This window comes from Malus domestica, chromosome 02, assembly GCF_042453785.1.
Source record: "Malus domestica chromosome 02, GDT2T_hap1".
Classification (NCBI taxonomy): Eukaryota; Viridiplantae; Streptophyta; class Magnoliopsida; order Rosales; family Rosaceae; genus Malus; species Malus domestica.
Window position 1 is genome coordinate 34,115,449 of NC_091662.1, and position 26,112 is coordinate 34,141,560.

A 26,112-nucleotide genomic window follows, 5' to 3' on the forward strand; every position below is an offset into this window, starting at 1 on the left:
TCAGTCATTTTAAAAACACATAAAAAACGAGCCCTAAATGTTTATAGTCAAGAGTTTAAAATTGAGAGTGAAGAATAATAAAACTTGATTGACGAGTATAATAAATTCACCACCGTCAATTGTTTATCTTGTGTTTTTATCTAAAATCAACATCACACTAACGAATCAAATATTAAAATAATCCATTGAATAAAAAATTATTGAAAAGCAAAATATAACTTCAAAGTTTTGATTACCTTAAAATACAACCTTCAAGACCATGTGATAGTTGGTTTAAACATTCGATATAAATGGAGAGATTAGGAAGTTGAAAAAAAAAAGATTGCAAAGGGACTTGAGTTTTTTAACTTTATATGCATTTAGACAGATGGATTGGAAGTAAATTTGAAAAACAAGAAAAAACCAGTGACTAAAATGGCAGCTCCATATTTCGAACTCAACATCCCAAAAAAAAAAAAAGGCGAACATTTCTATTGCACCAACAAATGAATTATGATATTTCTTACGTTTTTTTTGTATTTATATGTTAACTACATGATATAAAATGTTTGTGAATCCATTCAATCAACCCACAGTACCGCCCTTCGCTTTTGATTCTGGCCGTGAACTTAAAGAAAGTGTTTGACAGACCATGAAAATACAGTCCTTGTCTTCATCCGAAAAAGAAAGCCGGTAGGGATTTCACTTCCCATTCTATTGAGGCGTTCGATTTATTAAAAATAATTCACTCAACTCATCAAATATGCCCAAATTTACTTATTTATTGTGAGGTGAATAACAATATTTGGGAAAACTTAAGTAAATAATACTCTGTAGGTCTAAGCACTGATATTGCTGGCTGAAAGAGAGAACATGTAGATTACAATGAGGTAAAAAATTAGTCGATCTCCCTTACCTTTGCTTCCAAAAGTTCTCCTTTCCTTCTTTTCTCTCAATATCCAATGCTACATAAATTCTGTACATTTATGTCACTCTCAAAGTTTCAACTTTTCCCTCCGTCAACTTCTTCCAATTCTCAATGAAGAATCAACCCCCTTGCCACCACCAGCTGCAAACAACCTTGCAATCTCCAACTGCGTGTTCGCAATGATTTCGGTACGCTTGAGATCCATTTCTCCTCGCTTCGCCTCTGCCTCGACTCTCATCCTCTCTATCTCCCTCATTGAGTCCATTCTTGCTTGTTCTGATCTTACCACAACTTCTGCTAGCCATCTTATGCTCTCAGCTACGTCTACTTCCTCCCGCCTTCGCCGCTTCTTTTTCTCCATTTTCCTCTTCATTCTTTTGGACCTTAATTGTTCCTTGTCACTGTAGAGAGCTGGTGTGCTACTGTCTACCTCCAAAGGGTTCTTGTCCGATGCATGGTCTGACAATTTCATCCCCACTGCATCTTCCTGCATGTTAAAACGACTACAGGTTAAATTAACTCAGTGAGACTTACAAGTTTTAATACAGAGTTTTGTTAGGCTAGTTGGTCGGAGCAATGTATTGTCCCTCACATAAAGTTCAAATCCCTTTTTACGTAGATTAGGGTTGTTTAGTATATCACTTTGGCATTAACCTCCTTGTGAGCTCAGTGGTTTACAGTTGTTAGAACTTTTACCTCATGTGTTTGAAAATAATGCCCAAGTTACAAGTGAGAATGTTAACTAATTTTTCCAAACCAGCATTTGAGACAACATCTAAATCATCATTCACAATTAACTACGGTGAATTCAATGTCACAAATATTTCAAAAATTGTAAATGTTAATGGATGACTTGGCGCAAAACCAAGCTCAGTGACGTTCCAAATTTCATACAGCCAACTCTACTTAGTGGGGTAAGATGTTGTTGTTATTGTTGTTGTTCATTTAGAAAATATGCAATTATATGATTGCTATGGCGTTATGGTGGGACATATTTGGTTCTAATATCCTAATATATGAGTGATAAAATTACAAACCCAACTGTCTTCAACAAAACTTGAGAGCTAAATCAAAACATAATTTAAGGGAAATGGCTAAAAACAAGAACAAAATTAAAAATAAAAACAGGGGAGGGGAGGTGAGGGGAGGGGGTGCCGTGTAGACTGACCTTGGCCACCCTATGATCAGCACCATTGGATCCAAATGAATTCTGGGCAGTCCCCATAAGTGGCGGAGGAGCAGGAGGTTGTGGTGGCGGCGGTAGTGGCGGCGGTGCTGAAGGCTCCAATAGCATCAAGGGATGATCGTTCTGAGGCAGTGTATGAAGCAGCTGTAGTGGTGGCAGTGGCGGGGGCGGTACAGTTGCAGCAACAGCAGCAGCAGCTGCTGCCGCCGCGGTTGGGGACGTCCCACTGCCACGTAACAAAAGATCAAGCCTAGGATACAGAGGCCAAGAAGAACCATCACCAGCGGCGGACTCAGAACGATACCGTTTCTTCATGGACTCAATCTTGTTCTTGCACTGAGTTTGCGTCTTTGGGGACTTGGTACAGTTGGCACGTGACGACACGTGTCTTGCCACATCTTCCCAGTCATGGCCTTTAAGCTTTGCTCTGTTTCTGAGAACCCATTTGGTCTCATAAGCTTCAAGTAGGCTAGAAACTGCTCCTTCACTCCACTCATCTCTTTTGAGTCTGTCACCGCCGCTCCCGCCGAGAGGAGGCTGTTGGGGAGGTTTTGATCTCGGAGGAGACTCTAATTCCTTGGTGGTTGTGGTGGTATAATTGTTTGGGGGGAGGGATGGGTTTTCTTGGTTTGTTTCACTGTCCATCTCTCTCTTTCTCTCTCTCTCTCTCTCTCTCTCTCCAAATGCTTGTAGTACAAATTTTACCCTTTTGTTTAAGCTGCTAACATGTTCCTCCCACCAAACAAGTTTGAGCTCAAGAAATGGTAAGGGTAGAGGAGAACCACTAGCATTTTAGAGAGATAAAGAAAGGCTAAGTAAGTACAAATGGCCAATATAAAGTAAGAGAGAGAGAGAGAGAAATGAGTCCGATTTATAGCACAAGTGGTTAACAACGTTTATTTATGCACATGAAGTTATGTGTTTAAAAAATATTGTGGTTCTTTATAATCATTCATCCTTAACTGTTAACTACAGTCTGACACATACACAAAAATTACTTTTATATGATTAAGAGCATTATTTCTTGCATGTGAGGCCTTAAGTTCGAGTCTAAAAATATAAATAAAAAGGGAGAAGCCATTGCCTACTAGCATTATAGGGAGGAGAGGAGAAAGGGAAGTGAAAGAAAAGGAAACGTTTAATGAAAGTGGGCAACCAAGTAAAATGGGATGACTTTAGTCAAATGAGTTAATGATAGGAAACCTGTAAACTTTTCCTTTTCACTTTTTGGGGTGGAGTTGTGTGATTGTGGGTAAGTTTGTTTGGTTTTATTGTTGTCGTTGGGTTGTTTTGGCTGTTAGCGTTGATATGAAGCCAACCAAGACATCCACTTGGCCCTCACTATTCCTACGAGAGAGAGAGAGTGAGAGAGAGAGAGGGGGGGGAGGGGAGTGGTGGTAATGGTGGTGGTGGTGGGTCAGTCACGTGGGTCTGTCACCCACTCCTCCATCCCAATCACCAATTCACCACCCAATATTATCAACCATCCAATATGCTACCGCCATTCAAACTTGGCTTCCTCTTTTGTGCCCTCCTCCTTTTGGCCTTTGCTTTATTTATGCCCTTTTTTTTCCTAAACTTTTGGTGGATTCATCACCACTTGAGTAAGTTATGATACCTTTTTGAGCAACGGTTCTATCGGCACCACATACTGTTTCTGCCTGACCATTGGTGGTGGGACTGGTCATTGGTGTGCCATTGCCACACCATGCCATTAAATTGAATTTGCTTTATTTGTTTTATTGTAAAAGCCTTATTTTAGGATGTTAATAAAAATAGCAGAACGAATGAATTGGAGAACTTAAATCGATTATCCCCTAGTTGATCAAATTCTTGATTTTTAGGTATTTGATTATGGATTTAGAGATTGGTTCTTAAACGTTTGAATAATCGGTTACTTATACCGAACCAAATCGAATATATCAGTAACTGAAATTTAATAACCAAGCCAACCGGTTTGGTCGGTTTTAATTGACTTTTGGTTAAAAAATTTCCACTCCTGCGAACATTGTCCTAAAAAATTATTTAAAAGTGAAACAAACAATAAAAAAAAGAACAATACAAACGCTAGAAGGAGGGCTCGAACCTCCGACCTTGTGGTTAACAGCCACACGCTCTAGCCAACTGAGCTATTCCAGCTTTGTTGTTATATTTACCAACTTTGCGCTATTTTACTCAAAATTAAGTAATTTACCACAATACTCTTTTACTTCTTAACTCACAACGCAAATGAAAATTTTACTCAAGATTAAGTAATTTACCACAATACTCATTTACTTCTTAACTCACAACGCCAATGAAAATTTTACAATGCGCCAATGTATGATATGATAGACAATTAAATTATGATTTTCTGAGTCTAGTCATTTAAATACCGACACATTTCGTACCAATGTGTCGTTAAAATTCTCCAAGGCAAGGCAAGCACACCCAACCTTGGCATACGGGTTTGTCTTGTTTCAAATTTTGATGTCTCATTCATGAATTAAAATTGCAGAGGTTACTCTAAAATTATGTTGATGTGGAGGTTGTCATTGATAATTTATACACATGAGGCAAAGATAAGCATAAGGTTAGGTGTTTGCCTAAGACGATTAAAGCCAATAAGTCTACAATATTTATGCACACCCTATAAAACAATCATATCTTCACACATGATCTTGAAAGAGAAAAGATGCATCCCACACAAATTAAAAACTACATTTAGTGGTATTTCTCTTTATTTGTAAGTGAAAGATCTTAAGTTTGATTCTCCCCAAATGCGGTTTTGAACCACATTATTATGGTTAGGCTCATAAGGCTTAGCCCACATCCTCACCCCTTAGTGTAGATAATACTGTTTGTTAAAAAAAAAACCTACTTGAATAATCTCGCCATAAATGTGGTATTAACACCCTCATGCACAATTAATATGATATAAAATATAGCTATTTAGTATTATATATTTTTCTTCACTTGTAAGTAAATGGTCTTAGATTGAAATTTTGTAAATGACAAGTTAGTGATCAAGTTATTTCCCTCCACCACCTTGCTTTTTAGTGTAAATATATCGTTTTATAATAATTGTATGCCCCTCATCCTCTTTGTCGTTGGTTGCTAGTTGTAAATATAATTAGGGTCTCATTGCCTTGTGATATTCTTTTGTAATCTTTCTTTTTTCTTTTGGGTTTATGCACTGTTGTCAAACAAATAAAAAATTAAATGTATGCGAGGGTTTCTTTGGTGTGAGCACACAAATTTAAGGTCTAATGAAATAATAACACTTTGTACTAAGAGGGAGCATAAGACGAATTTGCTGTTAAGTCGTATGATGTCAAAGGTAGCACTAGGGCACTAGGAAATTTTCCAACACTTTTTTTTTTAATCCCTTTTTAATTGAAATCTTTTCTTTAGAAGAAAAGTGAACCAAATAAAACCAAGATAACCGAAAGTGAGAAGCCAATGTCATCATGAAGAAAGGAAAAAAAAAAAAAACAAATGTGCATAATACAGCAAGAACATTGAGTGGACGTATAGTCTAATTGAATTCGGGTAGACTTAGGAAAGAAACTGATCAACTGCCAATAAATATGGGATTAAGTTGGGTCTTGTAAAAATCTTGACAAACTTAAAATGTAAGAACGTGTTTAAAATAAACTATGAAACAAGAGAGAATATAGAGATTGGGAGGAGAAATGTGATAGTGTGACAACCTGTCCCTAGTTCTATGATTTTATAAACTTGAAAAGAATGAATTTACGAAAATTCCCTAAAGGTGAAGGTTTTGACTTTCATTGACCAACGTGTAGAGAAACGTATGACTTATTCACTTAACGCATTTGTGTGGTACTCGTTGGTACGAACGCATAGGCGAAAGCCGTTTGCGAGTCTGAATTATATCGGTATAGTTACAGACATTTAAAATTGGTTATTTAAAGTTTAGTTATAAATTAATTCAAACTCTCACCATGTGGGAGTGGTAACCAATCAATTTTAAGAGAGGAAAAGGAGAACCAATCAGGAAGGGAAAGGAGAACCAATCAGGAAGGGAGAAGGAAAAAAAAAAAAAAAAGAGAAGAAACCTTCCCGTCGAGTAGTGCACCCGCACACCCAAACCGGTCAAAATCTGGCCAATTTCTGCCATTTTGTTTCATGGAACACCATATCCACCACCTGCCACATCTTCCCCAATCTTTCTTCTTTCACCTTCGCTCAAGATTGAAGAGTTTTAGGCCCAAAAACGCGAAGAACATCAGCGGAGCACCGGAGGTGTTCGACGGTGATTCCTTTGATCCAGCGAGTTTCACCACCCACCACCACCCATAATCAACTCCTCTTAGACCCAGGAACAAGACCCAAGCAGTTGTAGGGGTGTTGGAACATCGAGGAAGTCGAATCGAAGAACACCCATCTTAGGGTTTCCGGCGGGTTTGAGTGAATTTCCTGGCTAAATTGGACTTAGCCACAGGTATAAAACTTGTTCTACTCATTAAGATTTTCATTTCTGTAAAATTTGGTAATTTTTAGAAATAGTTGGATTTTCCGACGAGTCGGGGCGGCCGACCGCCACCCACGTCGATGTCATTCTTAGGCTAAATTAGATGACTTGAGTTCAGTCTTGGTAAATGTATGACTTAGGTTGATGGTTGGAACCTAAATTCTCTACGTCACGTTATTTGGTAAAAGTGTGAATCGGCGATCCGACCGTTGGATCGTCACCAAACTTTAATACATTATAGTACGTAATATTTGAGGACCATAGAAACTTATGGATCGGTAATCCGACGTATGGATCTTCCCGGATTGGATTTGTAAGTTCATAAAATAAAATGTTGATCGCCACTTGGTTTTGGCAATTGGCGAAGATCCAACTGTTGGATCATAATGAAATATTAGGACGTGGTTCTAAGAACATAATGTGAATCTTTGGAAGTAATGGATCGGAAATCCATGATGCAGATCTTCCAGAGTGAATTACGTAGGGATGTGTTTTTTCTGTAAATTATGTATTCTATCGGTAAGAACTCTGAGACGTGATTTGATAATTGTTCTAGGCGACATTGGTTCGTGATGTCTTGATATGCATGCTAGGGAGTCGTAGTGCGGACCTCAGGTGAGTGGGTCTTTTCCTTTTATCGTATATATATATATATATATATATATATATATATATATATATATATATGATTGATAATTCTGCAAACGCTTTTAGTTTGATTTATGCATATGTATACCATGTCATACATATATTTATATAGTCTAAAATACTTTGATATGGTTGAGTGTTAGATTACATTATGACATATTTATATGCATGTTTCCTATATATAATGACTATGAATGCTTTGACGTACTAAGTTGAACTACGAATGACTTGATCCCATTTGAGGGTACGTAGGCAGTCTAACAAGACAGTTAGTTGCAGCCATAAAACAATCTGAATTTAACATGGTACTTGATTTCTTTAAAGAAAGAAGTTATGATGGTTAACAACGTAGAAATTAACCTTGATTTATTCTGGTCTATCACTGGGTATAGTTCTGATTAAGAATGTGGGATGTTAAAGTGGTTATGCCAAATGACGCTGTGGACACCGGGTAAGTTTCAGGTGAGTATCTTGATGGTAGTGAGTATGATTGTGTTGAGATGTATTTATAGCTCATTGTCCTGCACTCCGGTGTTAGTGCTTCGCCCGAGGACAAGGCCTAGCTTTCACGTGATTGTTTACTTCCTGCGCCACACGCTCACCTTGTATCCAAGGTAGGTGCTAGTCTGTCATACAGACCACATTAGGTGGTTCCGACTCGTAGGAGACTTACGATACTTCGCATAACCTTCACGTGATCGTAGCACTTGAGCGTATTTATTTACACCTAGCCTATTGTACAGACCACTTTAGGTGGTTTCGACTCGTGTGCAGGACTTGGTAGATGAGCTATATTAATGACTCCAACTTATGTGCTGGCATTGATTGATGAGATATGGGTAAGTCGTACAGGTTACTATAAGTGACTCCGACTTATGTGCTAGCATTTATTGATGAGATATAGGTAAGTCGTATAGGTCACTATAGGGTAAGTCGTACAGGTCACTATAGGTGACTCCGACTTATGTGCTAGCATTGATTGATGAGATATGAGTAAGTCGTACAGGTCACTATAGGTAATTTCGACTTATATGCTAGCATTGATTAATGAGATATGAGTAAGTCGTACAGGCCACTATAGGTGACTCCAACTTATGTGCTAGTATTGATTGATGGGATATGGGTAAGTCGTACAGGTCACTATAGGGGACTTCGACTTATGTGCTAGCATTGATTGATGAGTTATGGGTGCAATCGTACAAGTTACATTAGGTAACTTTGACTTGCGTGCTAATATAGATTATTGAGTACATGATTATTTATATTGCTGATGAGATGTTGTGTCGTGGTATATTTATGGAATTACTATTGATATACTTTTGAGTTCACATGGATACGTGGTATGATTTTCTGGAATCTATACAGGTGTTGCAGCGAGGGGTTATAACGTTTTATAAGGTTTCCATTAAAATTTTATTTTTACGGCCACTCGCCCTTGTTTTGTTTTCATCCTCTAGGTTTATTAGTTAAGCTTTCTTATCGACGAGGATTCGTGGCAAATCGTAGTATTGGAGATTTCTTTCAATGGTATGATTCTCAACCCACTCTACTGTACTTACTTATGCTCTAACGTCACGTGTGAAGTGGGTTCATTCCCTCTCACCAGCGCACTCTGGTTCTTAGGCACTCTTAGGTTTAAATTTGTCCACATTTTTCCATACCATCACACCTTATGACTTCGTCACATTCCAGGTGTCGACCAGCACAACTCAATTTGGAGTCCTAGTGGACATCCCGGGTCGGAGTGTGTCAGATATTCTACTTTTATTAGGGAAAATTAATGAAAAGGGCTTGAAAACTTTGAGTTTTAACGATAACAAAATAAAGGGTAAAGTGAATAGTACCATAATTGACTTTTAGTGTAAAAATGTGGTATTTCGTTAAAGTGAACAATATCACGGGTTTTTCGTTAAAACTCCCCTTTTATTATCATTCAACCCCCTTATATAGGGTAAGAGTAAATTGGAAGAAAATCTCAAGTGTCTCTACTTTACATCAACGATTAATATATAAGAGATTAACCACACAATTGGTTACGAATACGAACAGCCACATAGACAAATATTTGCAACCAAACATTTTAATTTAATATTCTCATAAGTTTTATTAATGTCAATCATGAAATTAGATAGTTCATGCATTATGAGTTACATGCATCAACAGTTCAGAAATTGCCCAAAGTTGCTTACAAAGCTTGGATTTTTTATTTTTATTTTTATTTTTTCAAAAAAAGGTTTCATAATTCTAGTAATTTCCTACTGTAGTGCAGCCATTAGGGAAGCAAACTTTTAAGTTGATACTCTAGCTAATTTTGGACATCAAATTAGTTCTAAATGTATCTAGTTTTAGATTGGTGCCCACTTGTGCAGGGCAGACGTTCCAATTTCACTCTTTTTGTATGTTAACATGGACCCTTGGTTGCCCTATCAAAATAATGTATATCTATGATCCTCTGCGTCTTTTTGAGGAAGTCCACGAACACCCACATGAACAATGGGCCAAGCTACTAAGCCCACAAAATAAGCCTATGAGTTTTCAGCACCGAGCGCTGCATCATGAATGGTCGAAACCAGAGCGCCCAAGTCATTGAATTGTCACAAAACCTTACCACTGATCAAAAGAAGAGAGCACTTGAGCCAAGTACTTTCCGTCTGCTTCAACCAAGTGTCAGGCCTAACAGCTTTCCGACACAAATTCTAAGAGGCAAGTCTAGTCCAAACATAAACCCCGTGCCATGTGCGGATCATCAACATAGAAGATAGCCCACGGTAAGTCACAGGGAACAATTATAGGGAGTATTCGATATGACTACTTTACGACCGCCTTAAATCTGAAAATTATTTTTAAAAATTTAAATATTCACAAGCAGCTGCTGGGGGAGAGTTGAGAGTTCTAAAAGTTCTCTGCCTATATACGAATATATGTGTATATATATATGCTTATATGGCGCTTTATTGATTTGCAGAGGTGTATGCAATAGCACAAGGTGGAGCTCTCTACTTTGCAAATGCCTATTGCCACAATTGCAGAAACTCTGGAAAACAATGGGATGGCTGGCTGTTGACAAAAAAAAAAAAAAATCATAGATTTCGGTTCGGTTTCTTTACTTCGGTTTTGGTTTTTTTTTTTTTCGGTTTGATTTTTTTCAGTTTCGGTTCAGTGTTTGGTTCGATTTTATTTGGTTTTCGGTTTTTTGAACCCAACCCTAACCCAAAAAGTAGACATGCTTGGATGTTAACTCCGCTCCACATGTTAGCCGCTCATAGAAGGGATAGCTTGCTGTCCGAGACTTAAAAGCCCAAGACTTTTTGGACTGAGGCAAGGTATAGAAGAGGAGGGATAACCCAAAGAAGAGGTTGGATTTTTGAGATGAACTACTTAAATTTGTTGTTTTTGCACTGCTAGCACATCGACACTGACAAAGGGTTGTCACACTAGTCCTTTGTTGACCTCCTATATTTGAGCGTTAACAATGTACCGGTTGCCCTTGAAGCTTTCTTATTTAAGTTTTCTATTCTCTCAAAAGAAATTTTCAAAGGTAAACCAGCCTTCTCTTTTACCGATTAAGTTGCAACTTCTCGGCATTGCTATTTTAGTTTTACAAGGTATTTCAGACCCAATTTGTAAAAAAAAAAAAAGTACAAATTTGATTGATTTTCTTATGATTTAGAATGCAGTTAATTTTAGAAAAATGATAGAATCCAGCAGTATTTCGGAAGCAGCATCCCAGAGACAATTCAAACTAGCACCATTTCTCCATGGTTAACAATAACATTATCAAACATGCAGCCTCTCTATGCAAGCCTGCAGTCCAGCACCCATAAACCTCTTTAGAGGTGGAAGAAGAAGATTGACAACATGAATCATCGTCTGCATCAACATATAAACAAGTCGGATGTTTATTTGTTTGTTTCAGTTAAATTTTAGTTTTTTAGTTTTTGTTCGTTTGTTAACTAGTAAGGCATTTTGCTCTTTGTTCATAAAATCTTATAATTCATTAATAAGCAACAAAAATCTATTTTGCTTCGTCAAAATTTGAGAGCTTCTACGTTTGACGCAATCCGCCCTGTTGGCATCCTTACATTTATTTTGTTTTCGACCAAAAGAAACATTCATGCAATAATGAGGTTTGGTCTAAACTCGAGCCTAACTTAGTGGAATGGACTTATGCAAATGTGTGTCATCTTCTGTTAGAAGATTTAAGACGCAAATATGGTGTCAACTCATGCATGTTGTATGTAATGTGGTTTTGTTTCCTATGATCCGATATCATTTGGAGTATGTGGCTTCAATTCATAAGGATTGTATGCGCAAGCTGTTATAGAGATAGATAATCGTATTTAGAACTTTTATATATTTCAATGTCTGCACATAAACACAAATTAAAAACCCTCACTCTATTCTTGGGGTTTTTTTTTCTTTTTCACTTCATCTCTATTCCATGTTTGTAAATAGCCATCACATTGAATAAGATGTTGGAGTAAACTAAAGTAATTGGGAAGATGAATATATTAGGATTTCAAAGGTCCAATATGTCATTTTACTCGTGTAAAACTGTGGATCTTTTGTGGTATAACAGATGAACGGTAGATGTTACGTTGCTTTTGAATTACACTAGACAATCAGAGGAGGAGATTACACTAGACAATCAGAGGAGGAGAAGTACATCAGAAGCCAAAAACTAATATTACTGGCGAATGTAAAACAATATAATGCTATAAGGAGGGGTTGAACCTCTGACCTTGTGGTTGAGGGCATACGCTCGAGTTATTTTAACTTTTTTATCACACTCCTACTTTTAATTTATCACACTCCTACTTTTAATTTATAATCTATATTTTACTTAGGACTAAGAAATTTACCACAATACTCATTTATCACACTCCTACTTTTAATTTATAATCTATATTATACTCATTTACTTTTTAACCACAATGCAAGCAAATATTCTACAATGTATCGATGTAATGATATGTATTATGTATTTATATGGCTAAATTTTAACATTATCAATGTAGTCGTTTAATACCAATACATGCCATACCAATGTATCGTTAAAAATCCCCAAGGAAAGCAACCTATATGGGTTTCCCTTGTTTCAGATTTTGATGTCTCAATCATGAACTGAGGCAAAGATAAGCATAATTTTAGGTGTTTGACTAAGACGATTAAAGCCAACAAGTCGACAATACTTACGTGCAGCCTATAAAACAATCTTATCTTCACACATGATCTTAAAAGAAAAAAGATATCCCATTCAAACTAAAAACTACTCTCACCATAAGAGGCAAGATAATACCCTCATGTACAACTAATATGCTATTAATTGTAGCTACTTAATAGTATGATTACTACAGTTTAGTGTTATTTCTCTTCATGTAAGTGAAATGATTTAAATTTAAATTTAGTAAAAATGATGAGTTAGCAATGCCAACTCCAACCCAATATTTACGAATGTTTTAACCTAATAAAATTTAAATTCAAACAAAAAATTTCAAAACCGAACCTAGGTGAACGGCCTTGATTGAGATTCAATACCAAACTTTGGTTATTGCTCGGTGATAAGCAATGGATATTTTAGTTGGTACAATTCGATGAAACGATCCCAAAATACTTTTAGAGGTTGATTGTTGCTCGTAACACCATCCTCAGCAATCGCAACCCAGGCTTCATATAAAGCTTCACCTTGGAGTCGGTCTAATCAATTTGTTCCTTTTTACTCTTTACTGTAAATATATTGTTAAATAAAAAAATGATTAGTTATATGCGATGGTTTCTTTAGTGTGAGGACACAAATTTGATGTCAAAAGTAGCACTAGGCATTGGGAAAATTTCCAACATTTTTTACCCCTTTCCAACACTTTTTACCCCTTTTTTAATTGAAGTCTTTTCTTTAGAAGAAAAGTGAAACAAATAAAACCAAGATAACCGAAAGTGAGAAGCCAATACCATCGTGAAGACAAAAAGTGTGTATAATACAACAAGAGAAATTGGTGACTTTCCATGACATGGAGCGGACGTAATGTCTAATTGAGTTCGAGTAGACTTAAGGAAAGAAACTGATCAACAGCTAATAAATATATGGGATAAAGTTGAGTCTTGTGAAAATCTTGACAAATTTAAAATTAAGAGCCTTTTAGTTTAATCTAGTTGAAAATCAGAGTTCACATACGAATGAACAAACAAGCGGACGAACAACAAAGTACGAAAGTAAGAATATTATTAAATAAACAAGACTGCCAAAATGGCTACAAAATCAATAAGACTACATCGTGATTGTCTTATTCTCTCAAACTAAATTACAACCTGTATTTATAGCAACATAAACCTAAGAAATCCTAATGCATAAATACCAAAAACCCCCTAATATAAAATTAAATCAAGTCTATAATTAATTTCCTAAATAAACCTAATAAATTCTAACACAACCCCGTCAAACTAATGGCGGTACACGCCATGAGTTCGCCAACAAGCAGATGTGGATGCAAACTACATTAGATAGACACGACAAGACAAACTCCGCTAGGTGGACACGACAAGACAAACTCCTTTAAGCAAACATAGAAAAACAAGCTTTATTAGGCTAACATGGCAAGAAAAGTTATGCATACACATTCAACAAAAACAACCCTTCTCAAAAACAATATGTATGGGCTCAATAATCAACAAGTAGCAACCCACCCGTGTGGGCCTCTAAAAACAAACAGCAAATTAATGTTTTTTTTTCTTCCCTTTTTTACTTTTTTTTTTCTTTCTCTTTCTCATAAGAAAGTGCTATTCACACATCTATTTTTACCTTTTACGCATCCTTGTTAATTTTTGACCATTCATCTTCTTCAATTCACTCGATTGGTGCCGACTTGTGCAAGAGTAGGGATGGCAATGGGGCAGATTGGGTTCGGATGTGCCATCCCTATAACCAAACCCGTTTGTTTTCCCTGTACCCGAAACCGTAAAAAACCCAAACAGGTATTCTCCATAACCAAACCCGTTGGGTAACAGATTCCTCATCTAGTAATGGTTTTTCAATTTCACTCTATGTATGTTAACACATGACCCTTTGTTGTCATATTAAAATAATATATAGCCATCATCCTCTGCGCCTCTTGCTTGGGGAAGTCCATAAACACTCACAAGAACAAAGGGCCAAGTTACCAAGCCCACAAAATCAGCCCAAAAGTTTTCAACACTGAGCTCCTCATCAGGGGTGATCGTAACCAGAGCGCTCGAGTTATTGAATTGTCAAAACCTGGCCACTAAAAGAAGAGAGCGCTCAGTTTAAACTACTTTCAGACTACTTCAACCAAGTGCTAGGCTTGAGAGCTCTTTGGCACAAAATTCTAAGAGGCAAGTTTGGTCTAAACGTCAACTCCTTGTCACGTGTCGATCTCTCAACATAGAAAATAGCCCACGGTAGGTCCAAAGGAACAATTATAAAGGGTTCTCGTTATAGGAAAAGAATCTAGCGTAGCCATTCATTGTACATCGTGCGGTCAGCTTTCGTTAGGTACTATTTATATTTAATTTTAAATTTTAAATTTTGAAATAATTTCTGACCACATGATATACGATGAATGGTCACGATCACAGAATCTCTAAGATCCTCAGAAAAAGGATCCGACGAGGATCCTTTTCCCTCGTTATATTACTTTGGGACCGCCTTCAAACGAGCACCGTTCCTAAATAGCTTTTTCAATGCGGAAACGCAAAGATGAGGAATTAATAACCCAAAGAAGGGTTGGATTGTAGGAATTAATAACCCAATTCCGATCCACAATGTACCCTTTATAAACAAGTTGAAGATGTTTGTTTGTTTGTTTCAGTTAACTTTTAGTTATTTTTTCATATTTCTGTCTTTGTTAATTTGTTGTTAACTAGTAAAGCATTTTGTTCTTTATTCACATAGCATCATGAAATACATTCATTATTAGAAAAAAAAAAAGACTGCAACATCAAAAGCACATTTTTATTTAGTTTGACATTTAAAAGTTTGACCATTAGTTCTCTCAAAAAAAGAAACAAGTTTGACAATTCAGCAAAACCCACAACAACAACAACAACAACAACAACAAAGCCTTTTCCCACTAAGTGGGGTCGGCTATATGAATCCTAGAACGCCATTGCGCTCGGTTTTGTGTCATGTCCTCCGTTAGATCCAAGTACTCTAAGTCTTTTCTTAGAGTCTCTTCCAAAGTTTTCCTAGGTCTTCCTCTACCCCTTCGGCCCTGAACCTCTGTCCCGTAGTCACATCTTCGAACCGGAGCGTCAGTCGGCCTTCTTTGCACATGTCCAAATCACCGGAGCCGATTTTCTCTCATCTTTCCTACAATTTCGGCTACTCCTACTTTACCTCGGATATCCTCATTCCCAATCTTATCCTTTCTCGTGTGCCCACACATCCCACGAAGCATCCTCATCTCTGCTACACCCATTTTGTGTACGTGTTGATGCTTCACCGCCCAACATTCTGTGACATACAACATCGCTGGCCTTATTGCCATCCTATAAAATTTTCCCTTGAGCTTCAGTGGCCTACGACGGTCACACAACACGCCGGATGCACTCTTACACTTCATCCATCCAGCTCGTATTCTATGGTTGAGATCTCCATCTAATTCTCCGTTCCCTTGCAAGATAGATCCTAGGTAGCGAAAACGGTCGCTTTTTGTGATCTTCGCTAGATTGCTCCGGTCATTAGTGTGGATAAGTATATAAATGGATAGAGATAGGAAAGCAAACACAAGATGTACGTGGTTCACCCAGATTGGTTACGTCCACGGAATAGAAGAGTTCTCATTAATTGTGAAGGGTTTACACAGTACATAGGTTCAAGCTCTCCTTTAGTGAGTACAAGTGAATGATTTAGTACAAATGACATTAGGAAATATTGTGGGAGAATGATCTCGTAATCACGAAACTTCTAAGTATCGGAGTGTGGTGTCGTCTTGACTTGCCTTATCTGTCTCATAGGTAGATGTGGCATCTTCTCTGGAAGTACTCTTCCTCCATCCAGGGGTGGTATCTTTAACTGGTGGAGATGCACAAGGTAATGTATCAATTTCACTTGAAGCTTACTTGTAGTTTCAGGCTTGGTCAAGCGCGATACAAACCATGTAGTAGGAGTCCCCCAAGTCGCCGAGCTAGGGGGTCTGCTGAAAGAGGTGACAGACAAGGTAAGCAATCAGAGCTCCGACTGATTGTTCACCTTCTCCCCATCTTGCAGCAGCATGAAGGATAAAGAGAAGAAAAATGAGAAGAGATGATATGAGATACTTTTGCTTTTGAAGAAGTAACTTTCCACATGCTTATTCTTGAACTGAGCTGGAGGGTTTTCTGGTTTCCTCCAGAGTATAAGGCCGACTGAAGAATTTGAGGGTCAAAACAAGTCCATCAAATCTAGAGTAGGTTCCACCCTGCTGATATGGGATACTTTTGCTTTTGACAGAGTAATGGATGTATCGGCACGTGTGCTGTTACGCTTGTCTCCACATGCTTCCTTGTATCCTTCGCACTTGCCCTATCTGTTCCTCAAGCAGATGCGGAATCTTCCCTGGAAACATAAGATGTTGAAGATGAGTACTCGAGAGCAATGCCAGGTAAGTAATCAGGTAAGGGGTTCCAGGCAGTCAGTTCCTGGCTGGAAGCTTGATTCCAAGTGCTGACTGATTGCTCTCTTTCTCCTTGTCTTGCAGGTAAAAACAAGGCCAAAGGAAAAGACAGGGAAAAAGCATGATATGGGATACTCTTGCTTTTAACCCTGATGATATGAGATATTCTTGCTCTAATATAGCTTGTTTGCAGAGGTATTATCGGGGGGAAAGAAAGCTGAATATTTCGAAAGGCTTCGTTGGGAGTGCCCTCTCAGATATGATGAAGGGTTGAGCATTTTTGCAGGTCTGCCTGTCCGTTGGGGATGGAGGTCGACATATATAGGAGTCTCCCTAACAACAAGTAGTAATGCTATTCCTTTACCCTGCTTGGTCATAGCACGGTAGTGGGAGCTGTCAGTTTCACATGTTTTAACTCTGTCAGAGCATTTTGAAAAAGTGGTCTGTGGTATCTGGCTCTCGAGATTCGGAGAACGATGCCTCTTCGATTTTTGAGAAAGCAATCATGCTGGGGGTCTGGCTCTCGAGATTTGGAGAGCAGTGTCTCTTCGATTTTTGAGGAAGTAATCATGTTGGGAGTCTGGCTCTCGAGATTCGGAGGGCGGTGCCTCTTCGATTTTGGAGCAAGCAATCTTGTTGGGAGTGTTGTCTCGAATGTGAGTAAAGGTTGGGCATGTTTGCTAGTCTACCTTGCCACGAAGCACAAAGGTTGACACACAGGGACTTTCCAATTATCCAGCAATGGTACTGTTCCTTTACCCTCTCTTCGATTTTGAGAAAGTAGTCATGTTGGGAGTTTGGCTCTCGACATTCGGAGGACGGTGCCTCTTCGATTTTGGAGCAAGCAATCTTGTTGGGAGTGTTTTCTCGAATGTGAGTAAAGGTTGGGCATGTTTGCTAGTCTACCTTGCCACGAAGCACAGAGGTTGACACACAGGGACTTTCCAATTATCCAGCAGTGGTACTGTTCCTTTACCCTTGTGGGTAATAATATGGTAGCTAGACCTTCAAAATTTATGTGTCTAAACTTTGTTAGTGCTGTTTCTTTGCTATTCTTTTACCTTTCTTGGTCAGAGCGATGTAGTGGGAGCTGCAAGCTTCACGTGCTCAACTTTGGCAGAGAACTTTGGCAAAGTTATCTGTGGTACCCATGAGCTATTGTTGCGTGTGGGAAGTGGGTGATTGAACAGTAAGATTCATGTGCTTTCTACTTCATCAGAAGTCTTCGACAGAATGCCCATAATTTCTGCAAAGCTGAGTGTGCGTGTGACAGGTGCTGACAAGGCTAGAAAAATAGGTGCCTTTTCGATTTCTGAGATCGGCCCTCGTGGTCTCTGAGCAGCCCAGCTTTTGAGAAAGCGAGCGCCTCTTCGATTGATTCGGAGAACGATGCCTCATCGATTTTTGAGAAAGCAATCATGCTGGGGGTCTGGCTCTCGAGATTCGGGGAGCAGTCTCTTCGATTTTTGAGAAAGTAATCATGTTGGGAGTCTGGCTCTCGAGATTCGGAGGGCGGTGCCTCTTCGATTTTGGAGCAAGCAATCTTGTTGGGAGTGTTTTCTCGAATGTGAGTAAAGGTTGGGCATGTTTGCTAGTCTACCTTGCCACGAAGCACAGAGGTTGACACACAGGGACTTTCCAATTATCCAGCAATGGTACTGTTCCTTTACCCTCTCTTCGATTTTTAAGAAAGTAATCATGTTGGGAGTCTGGCTCTCGAGATTCGGAGGACGGTGCCTCTTCGATTTTGGAGCAAGCAATCTTATTGGGAGTGTTTTCTCGAATGTGAGTAAAGGTTGGGCATGTTTGCTAGTCTACCTTGCCACGAAGCACAGAGGTTGACACACAGGGACTTTCCAATTATCCAGCAGTGGTACTGTTCCTTTACCCTTGTGGGTAATAATATGGTAGCTAGACCTTCAAAATTTATGGGTCTAAACTTTGTTAGTGCTGTTTCTTTGCTATTCTTTTACCCTTCTTGGTCAGAGCGATGTAGTGGGAGCTGCAAGCTTCACGTGCTCAACTTTGGCAGAGAACTTTGGCAAAGTTATCTGTGGTACTCATGAGTTATTGTTGCGTGTGGGAAGTGGGTGATTGAACAGTAAGATTCATGTGTTTTCTACTTCCCCAGAAGTCTTCGACAGAATGCCCATAATTTCCGCAAAGCTGAGTGTGCGTGTGACAGGTGCTGACAAGGCTGGAAAAGTAGGTGCCTCTTCGATTTTTGAGATCGGCCCTCGTGGTCTTTAAGCAGCCCAACTTTTGAGAAAGCAAACGCCTCTTCGATTTCTGAGATCAACCCTCGTGATCTCTAAGCAGCCCAGCTTTTGAGAAAGCAAACGCCTCTTCGATTTCTGAGCAGGCGCCTCTTCGATTTCTGAAGCTCCGTCGAGTGCAGATTTTTATAGGGGCTGGCATTAAGTTCCAAAGCACACTTGAATCTCCACCAGTAGAAGCTTCATTCTTACACTTCTAAGATCTTGATTTGTCCGACCTCTTCTCTCTTCAACACCTTTGAAAATGTCTGGCCCCTCCGACCGTCGTTTTGACTTGAACCTTGTTGAAGAGGCAACCCCGCCTTCTCCAGACAACATATGGCGCCCATCCTTCGTCTCCCCTACTGGTCCTCTTACCGTTGGGGATTCCGTGATGAAGAATGATATGACCGCTGCAGTGGTGGCCAGGAACCTTCTCACTCCCAAAGATAACAGACTACTTTCCAAACGGTCTGATGAGTTAGCTGTTAAGGATTCGCTGGCTCTCAGTGTTCAGTGTGCAGGTTCTGTGTCTAATATGGCCCAACGCCTATTTGCTCGAACCCGCCAAGTTGAATCATTGGCGGCTGAAGTGATGAGTCTCAAACAGGAGATTAGAGGGCTCAAGCATGAGAATAAACAGTTGCACCGGCTCGCACATGACTATGCTACAAACATGAAGAGGAAGCTTGACCAGATGAAGGAAACTGATGGTCAGGTTTTACTTGATCATCAGAGATTTGTGGGTTTGTTCCAAAGGCATTTATTGCCTTCGTCTTCTGGGGCTGTACCGCATAATGAAGCTCCAAATGATCAACCTCTGATGCCTCCTCCTTCTAGGGTTTTGTCCAGTACTGAGGCTCCAAATGATCCCCCTCCGGTGCCTTCTCTTTCTGGGGCTCTACCGACTGCTGGGACTTCTCCTAAGCAACCTTTGTGAAGGCTCCCTCTTGTGTGTTTATTTTGACTCATGTATATGTACATATTTGTAGCTTATCGGGGATATCAATAAATAAGCTTTCCTTCATTTCAACGTATTGTGTTAAATACACCAAAGCCTTCTTCGCTAAGTTCTTTGAATTTTCTTTTGTTGAAGCTTGTATGTTGAAGCTTTCTGAGTGGAGCATGTAGGTTGGGGTAGTGTTCCCTTAATTTCCCGAGTGAGGAAAACTTCTCGGTTGGAGACTTGGAAAATCCAAGTCACTGAGTGGGATCGGCTATATGAATCTTAGAACGCCATTGTGCTCGATCCTGTGTCATGTCCTTCGTTAGATCCAAGTACTCTAAGTCTTTTCTTAGAGTCTCTTCCAAAGTTTTCCTAGGTCTTCCTCTACCCCTTCGGCCCTGAACCTCTGTCCCATAGTCGCATCTTCTAATCGGAGCGTCAGTAGGCCTTCTTTGCACATGTCCAAACCACCGTAACCGATTTTCTCTCATCTTTCCTTCAATTTCGGCTACTCCTACTTTACCCCGGATATCCTCATTCCTAATCTTATCCTTTCTCGTGTGCCCACACATCCAACGAAGCATCCTCATCTCCGCTACACCCATTTTGTGTACGTGTTGATGTTTCACCGCCCAACATTCTGTGCCATACAGCATCGCCGGCCTTATTTGGTGTGCTATAAAAGTCCATCGGCCTGTTCGAGGCAAGGATTTTCCCTCGCACAGCTCTTCGAGGGTGTTGTCAGGCTTGCTCTTACTTGGTGTGCTATAAAAGAGGTTAGTCGTTAGTTTTGAAAGGTGCATTTGTGGGACCTTAGGTGTAGGTCTTGTGTCTCATAATCAAAACTAACATGGATCTTGGCGTGCCACTGCCATCTCAGTATAATAGATGTAGAACATATGTGATTTAAGTTGATTACTTGCGTCCCAAGTTACTTAAACTTCTTGTTATTAAAGGATTGTCACAGATGGGTTAAGTCTGTATTAAGTTCTTTTTCTTGCCTTGTAAACAAGGACTTTTAGTTCATAATCTTGTATGTCCAAAACGAAGGGAGTTCAAGGCATTTTAAACCATTTTGTCGATCCAAGTTCATTTTAATAAAAACAGGTTCATTAAATTAATCAGATCTGAATGCAAATGAGACTCTTAGGTAGAAAACAGTTGGAAATAACTTGAATATATGTTGAAACGTACATGAAGCGAGGCACTTTGGATGAATGCTTTATTCTCTCCTAACTCTGATAATTCGAATTCCAATTGGTGCATCACAACTTTGTTCTTGTAGAAATGAGGCACTTTGGATGAATGCTTTACTTGCTGCTTATTTGCTAACAACTTCTTGTACTTTGTAGCAGCTATTACCAACTTCTGCAGCTCACTGAACTAGACATCATAGAACTTTTTCCTCAATGGCAATCTCAGGGCTTTCTGAGCAATAGATGTAAGCTAAGCATGGTTGATAGGGAACATGCACCTCATCCTTGTCCTCCTAAACCTCATCATGAAGTCTTTAGTCGACTCATGTTCATATTGTTTCACCTCCACTAGATCAGTTTGCCCGCAATTGTGGGTACACCCTTTCCACTGGACTTTCCGACTTGTTGAGTCATTCCAGACTTCCTTCCATCTTGCCCGATCTGCCCCTTACTATTTAGTGGGAATAATAGAAGGTCGGACAAACTTGATTCCTAGATCTCTTCTACCCTTGGCTGACTGGTTCTATGCTCATCCTTCTTCTTCCCCTATCTTTCTTTTCCTCAAGCAAAGGAAATAGAGGAATCAATGGTTCTTTCTCAGGACTTGCCTTTCTCATCATCTCCCTAACATGACCATCTTTTAGGGTGGAGTATTCCAACTCTAATCTCATCTGCAGACTCCCTGTTAGTGAACAGAGTTTGCTGACCTTTCCTCTAGTTTCCCGAGATATTTTCTCCATGCTTTTCAGTACTTGCATCATAGTAGCTTGCAAGTTCTTATTTGTAACTTTTCCGCCCGACTTCTTGGATGAAGTTGGGCTTGCCAAAATAGCAGGACCTTGTAGGGAAGGGAAATCTTCTAGGTGATCTGTCATGTCTGATCTTGGTAAACCATGAGATGGCCCGTACTCTGCGTTCCACCTGAAAGTTCGTTCGTTCGTTTTTCTTCTTGGCATACAAGACTTATTAGTCCCACTGGGCGTGCCAAAACTATGTTCGAGGCAAGGATTTCTCCTCACACAGCTCCCCAATAGTGTTGGCACTTGGTGTGTTGTCGGGCTTGCTTTTGCTTGGTGTGCTGCAAAAGAGGTTAGTAGTTAATTTTGAAATGTGCCTTTGTGGGGCCTTAGGTGTAGGCTTTGAGGCTCACAATCAAAACTAACATGGATCTTGGTGTGCCACTGCTATCTCAATATAACAGATGTAAAACAAATGTGATTTAAGTTAATTACTTACTCCCCAAGTTACTTAAACTTCTTGTTATCAAAGGATTGTCGCAGATTAGTTAAGTCTGCATTAAGTTCTTTTTCTTGCCTTGTAAACAAGGACTTTTAGTTCATAATCTTGTATGTCCAAAACGAAGGGAGTTTAGGGCCATTTAAACCATATTCTCGATCCAAGTTCATTTTAATAAAAACAGGTTCATTAAGTTAACCAGATCTGAATGCAAATGAGACTCTTAGGTAGAAAACAGTTGGAAATAACTTGAATATATGCTGAAAAGTACATGAAGAGATATATCTACTAATTGAAAGTACAAGCAAAGAGACTTGGGCAAGATTTCACCTTGTCAGACAAGGTCGAACCTCTTGTAGCCACTTCTTTTTGAGTTTACAGAGGTTATATGCTAGAAGGGATGAATGGTAAACATGTTTTACACGAGGGAATCGATACTACAACACTATGGAAGGTAACAGAGCTTTTACAATAGACAAAAGATGACTTTTCTAAGGGAACTATTGCTAAAAGGACTAAATCTGGGTGAGTTTTAGGTTTCTAGGTGCAAATCTGGCTTGAGAGCATAGTTTGTATGTTGTTTGTTTGATTGGTTGATTGTCCTTATCTTTGTTGTCTCTTTCTCCTTTTATAGGCAGTTTGGCCTAACTGTCCGGGCTTTGTTCTTGGTGGAAAGTTCTCAAGGGCAGTGAGTCATCTTGTAATTACTTGTAATGCCACTAGAAAGTGGGTTTTGGCTGATAGTGAGCTGGTCTCTGTCACTTGTCACTTCAATTATAGGCAAATAGCTTATACCTTGGCTGAGAAATCTTCAGCTTGCATCAGGCTTCATGACTGGGCTTCGGGCAAGTTCGACTTGTTTTGGCGCATTTGGGCTCCCTCAAATACTTAAGCCCAATGTTTAAATATTAACCCAAACACGCCCACCCTTCACTTTTGAGTTGTCTGACATACCATACTTCCAGAACAAAAAGAAATTCTAATCAATTGCAATTTCCTACCAACATCCGTGTCTTGTAATTTCCTACCAACATATGTGTACTATTATTATGAAAATATACGTAAGTAATTAAGTAAGATAAACATTATACACACATGACGAAATGTCTTTTCATAGTGAATAGATAATTTCTATGTAACGAGCTAAGTATTTTACATAAAACAATTAATTTTCTCAAAAGAAAGTAAAACAGACAGAAAGGAAACCCTAAAAAGAAATAATTTTAGAAAAAAAGAAGAGAGAGAATTCTCACATATTTTTTTAGCTTCTACACCCTTTTTTATTTTTGATTATTGCATTGAGTAAATCAAACACAAACAACGAATATGATTAAACAAAAATGTGTGAAGCAAACAATGTATGTATTTATCATTTCTCAAAATGAAATGGCAACAACGAAAAACAAAATGCAATGCAAGTTTTGGTGCCCCAAAAAGCCTTAACCGATAATTAATGGTATAAAAATGCTAACCACCTCGCCACTTAATACTATTGTGAAATCCCGTTCCTGGATTTCACTATTGTAATCTACATATTTTGTATTTGCGGGATTTTATAGTATTTTCGTGAAGTTAAATTAATTTTAGATTTTAATTACTTAATTACAAAGTTTGAACTTTTGAAATCAGTTATTAAATCCGTAGACCTTCGAGGGTCACTTTTACTGTTCCTTAATTGGGCTTGACCCCACGAGTGTTTAGGCAAAGGTTGTATGTGAATCGGGATAAGAAAGGAACATTATGAACGTTTTAGAAGTTTCTTTACGGAAAAAAAAAAAATCGGAAGCTGCCTGATGACAGCGAGGAAGAGGGGAAGGAAAGTTTTAAGAAGGAGGAAAAGAGGGGCTCGGCGAATGGGGAGAGGAGAGGAATGAGGGTGACTAATTAGGAAGGAGAATAGGGAAGGAAATGAGGGAGTGGATATGCACCGGATCATGAATACCTTACCCATTTTTGGTAACCCGACTTGGAAGAACAGCGGAACCCGTTGGGTTCCTGGTCAAATTCCTGCGATTTTCCTACGAGTTTCATCGAGCCACCACATGGGAACTCTTCACCGGCCTTCACTCTCCATTTTTCACCCAAGATCGACAGGGTTTTGCCCCGTACGACGAAGAACAGAGCCGTGGGTTCCGGGGACACCAGATGGCAATCCGCCACTCTGACGACCTCACCCTAGATTACCACCACAAATAGACTCCTTCCATTCCTAAAAACAAAGCCCGAGAAGTGGTGGAGGCGTCGGAGCGAGTATGGAGGTTGAATCGAAGCACACCATTTTCTACAATTCTGACGGGTTTGAGGGACATTGGGGCCTTTCCCGAACAAATTGGACTTGGCCACATGTATAAAACTTGCTCTACTTATTGAGATCTTCATTTCTGTAAATTTTGGTAATAGTTGGTTTTTCCAGCGAACCGGGCCGGCCGGCTGCCACGTGCGGTGACGCGTGTGGCGACGCAAGGTCAGTGGACCGATGCTGTCTTTTTAAGTTGAATTCAATTTTCTAATTTCAAAATTGATAACCGTTTGATATAGTTTGATAGTTTGAACCTAGTATGGTGAAGTACGTTACTTGATCATTTTATGATTTGACTATCCGACCGTTGGATCGTCATCAAAATTTAGTACGTTATAGTACGTAATATTTGAGGATATTAGAAACTGATGGATTAGAAATCCGACGTACGGATCTTCCCAAATTGGATTTGTAAGTTCGTAAAATAAAATGTCGACCGCCACTAGAATTGGTGATTGGCGGAGATTCGACCGTTGGATCGCGATGAAATTTTAGTATGTTGTTTTGGGAACATAATGTGAACTTCAAAAAGTTATGGATCAGAAATCCTAAGTGCGGATCTTCCGGATCGAATTATGTAGAATTGTGGACCCTACCTTTGATCGAGAGCTGACTTTTGGTCAACATGTCTCGAAACGTTCTAAATACTAAAATTAGTACTATGGGAGACTAAGTGAAGTCTAGTGGCCTACATTGGTTAGAGAGTGGCTTGAATATATGTGATATGGTTATTACCTTAATTTCTTATATTAATATCATTTGTGAATATGACTTGGTATTATAAATGTGATTTCTATTGAAATGTGATTTTTGTATATTTAGCCTAGACTTATGTTTATTAATCATGATTTGGCTTGTCTACTATTGATGATTGGGTTATATATGTGTTTAATTTTCTTTTTAGTGAGGTGAATGTTAAGTAGGATAAATGTTATGACCATGTGATCTTAGAATCCTATTAGAAGTATTATGTAGAACTTTTATGCCTATATGACAAGATAATTAGTAGTAATGAGAAGTTGATAGAGTGATTCTGCTTGGTATATCCGCGATGGGGGACCATACACATTCTAGGAGTGATCATGCTTAGTATATCAACGATGGGTGATCACTACCTAGAGCTACAGAATACAGTCCTGCTTGGTATATTCGCGATGGATGATCACTGCCTATGTTAATAGATTATGCATATGGTTCTGCTTGGTATATCCGCGATGGGGGACCATATGTATTCAGGGATGATCATGCTTGGTATATTCGCGATGGGTGATCACTACATGTATGATGAGATATTGCTTATGGTTCTGCTTGGTATATCCGCGATGGGGGACCATACACACTTTAGAGATGATGA

The 26,112-nt window shown here is 39.1% G+C and overlaps 1 protein-coding gene, 1 long non-coding RNA gene and 1 other non-coding gene across 3 annotated transcripts; 1 reads left to right on the plus strand and 2 right to left on the minus strand.

Annotated features, from left to right (window-relative positions):
- Positions 1 to 733: 733 nt before the first annotated feature.
- Positions 734 to 2,976, minus strand: LOC103418556 (trihelix transcription factor ENAP2-like). The gene is made up of 2 exons (XM_008356670.4): positions 2,076 to 2,976; positions 734 to 1,394 (listed from the first exon to the last, which is right to left on the minus strand). The coding sequence occupies exons 1-2, from the start codon at positions 2,736 to 2,738 to the stop codon at positions 999 to 1,001; spliced, it is 1,059 nt and encodes a 352-aa protein (XP_008354892.1). The 5' UTR covers positions 2,739 to 2,976; the 3' UTR covers positions 734 to 998.
- Positions 2,977 to 4,158: 1,182 nt separating this feature from the next.
- On the minus strand, positions 4,159 to 4,232 carry TRNAN-GUU (transfer RNA asparagine (anticodon GUU)). The gene has a single exon. It is a non-coding gene; the product is annotated as a tRNA-Asn (tRNA).
- A 5,543-nt stretch (positions 4,233 to 9,775) lies between these two features.
- LOC139190173 (uncharacterized) lies at positions 9,776 to 11,252 on the plus strand. The gene is made up of 2 exons (XR_011574229.1): positions 9,776 to 9,986; positions 10,184 to 11,252. It is a non-coding gene; the product is annotated as an uncharacterized lncRNA (long non-coding RNA).
- The last annotated feature ends 14,860 nt before the right edge of the window (positions 11,253 to 26,112 follow it).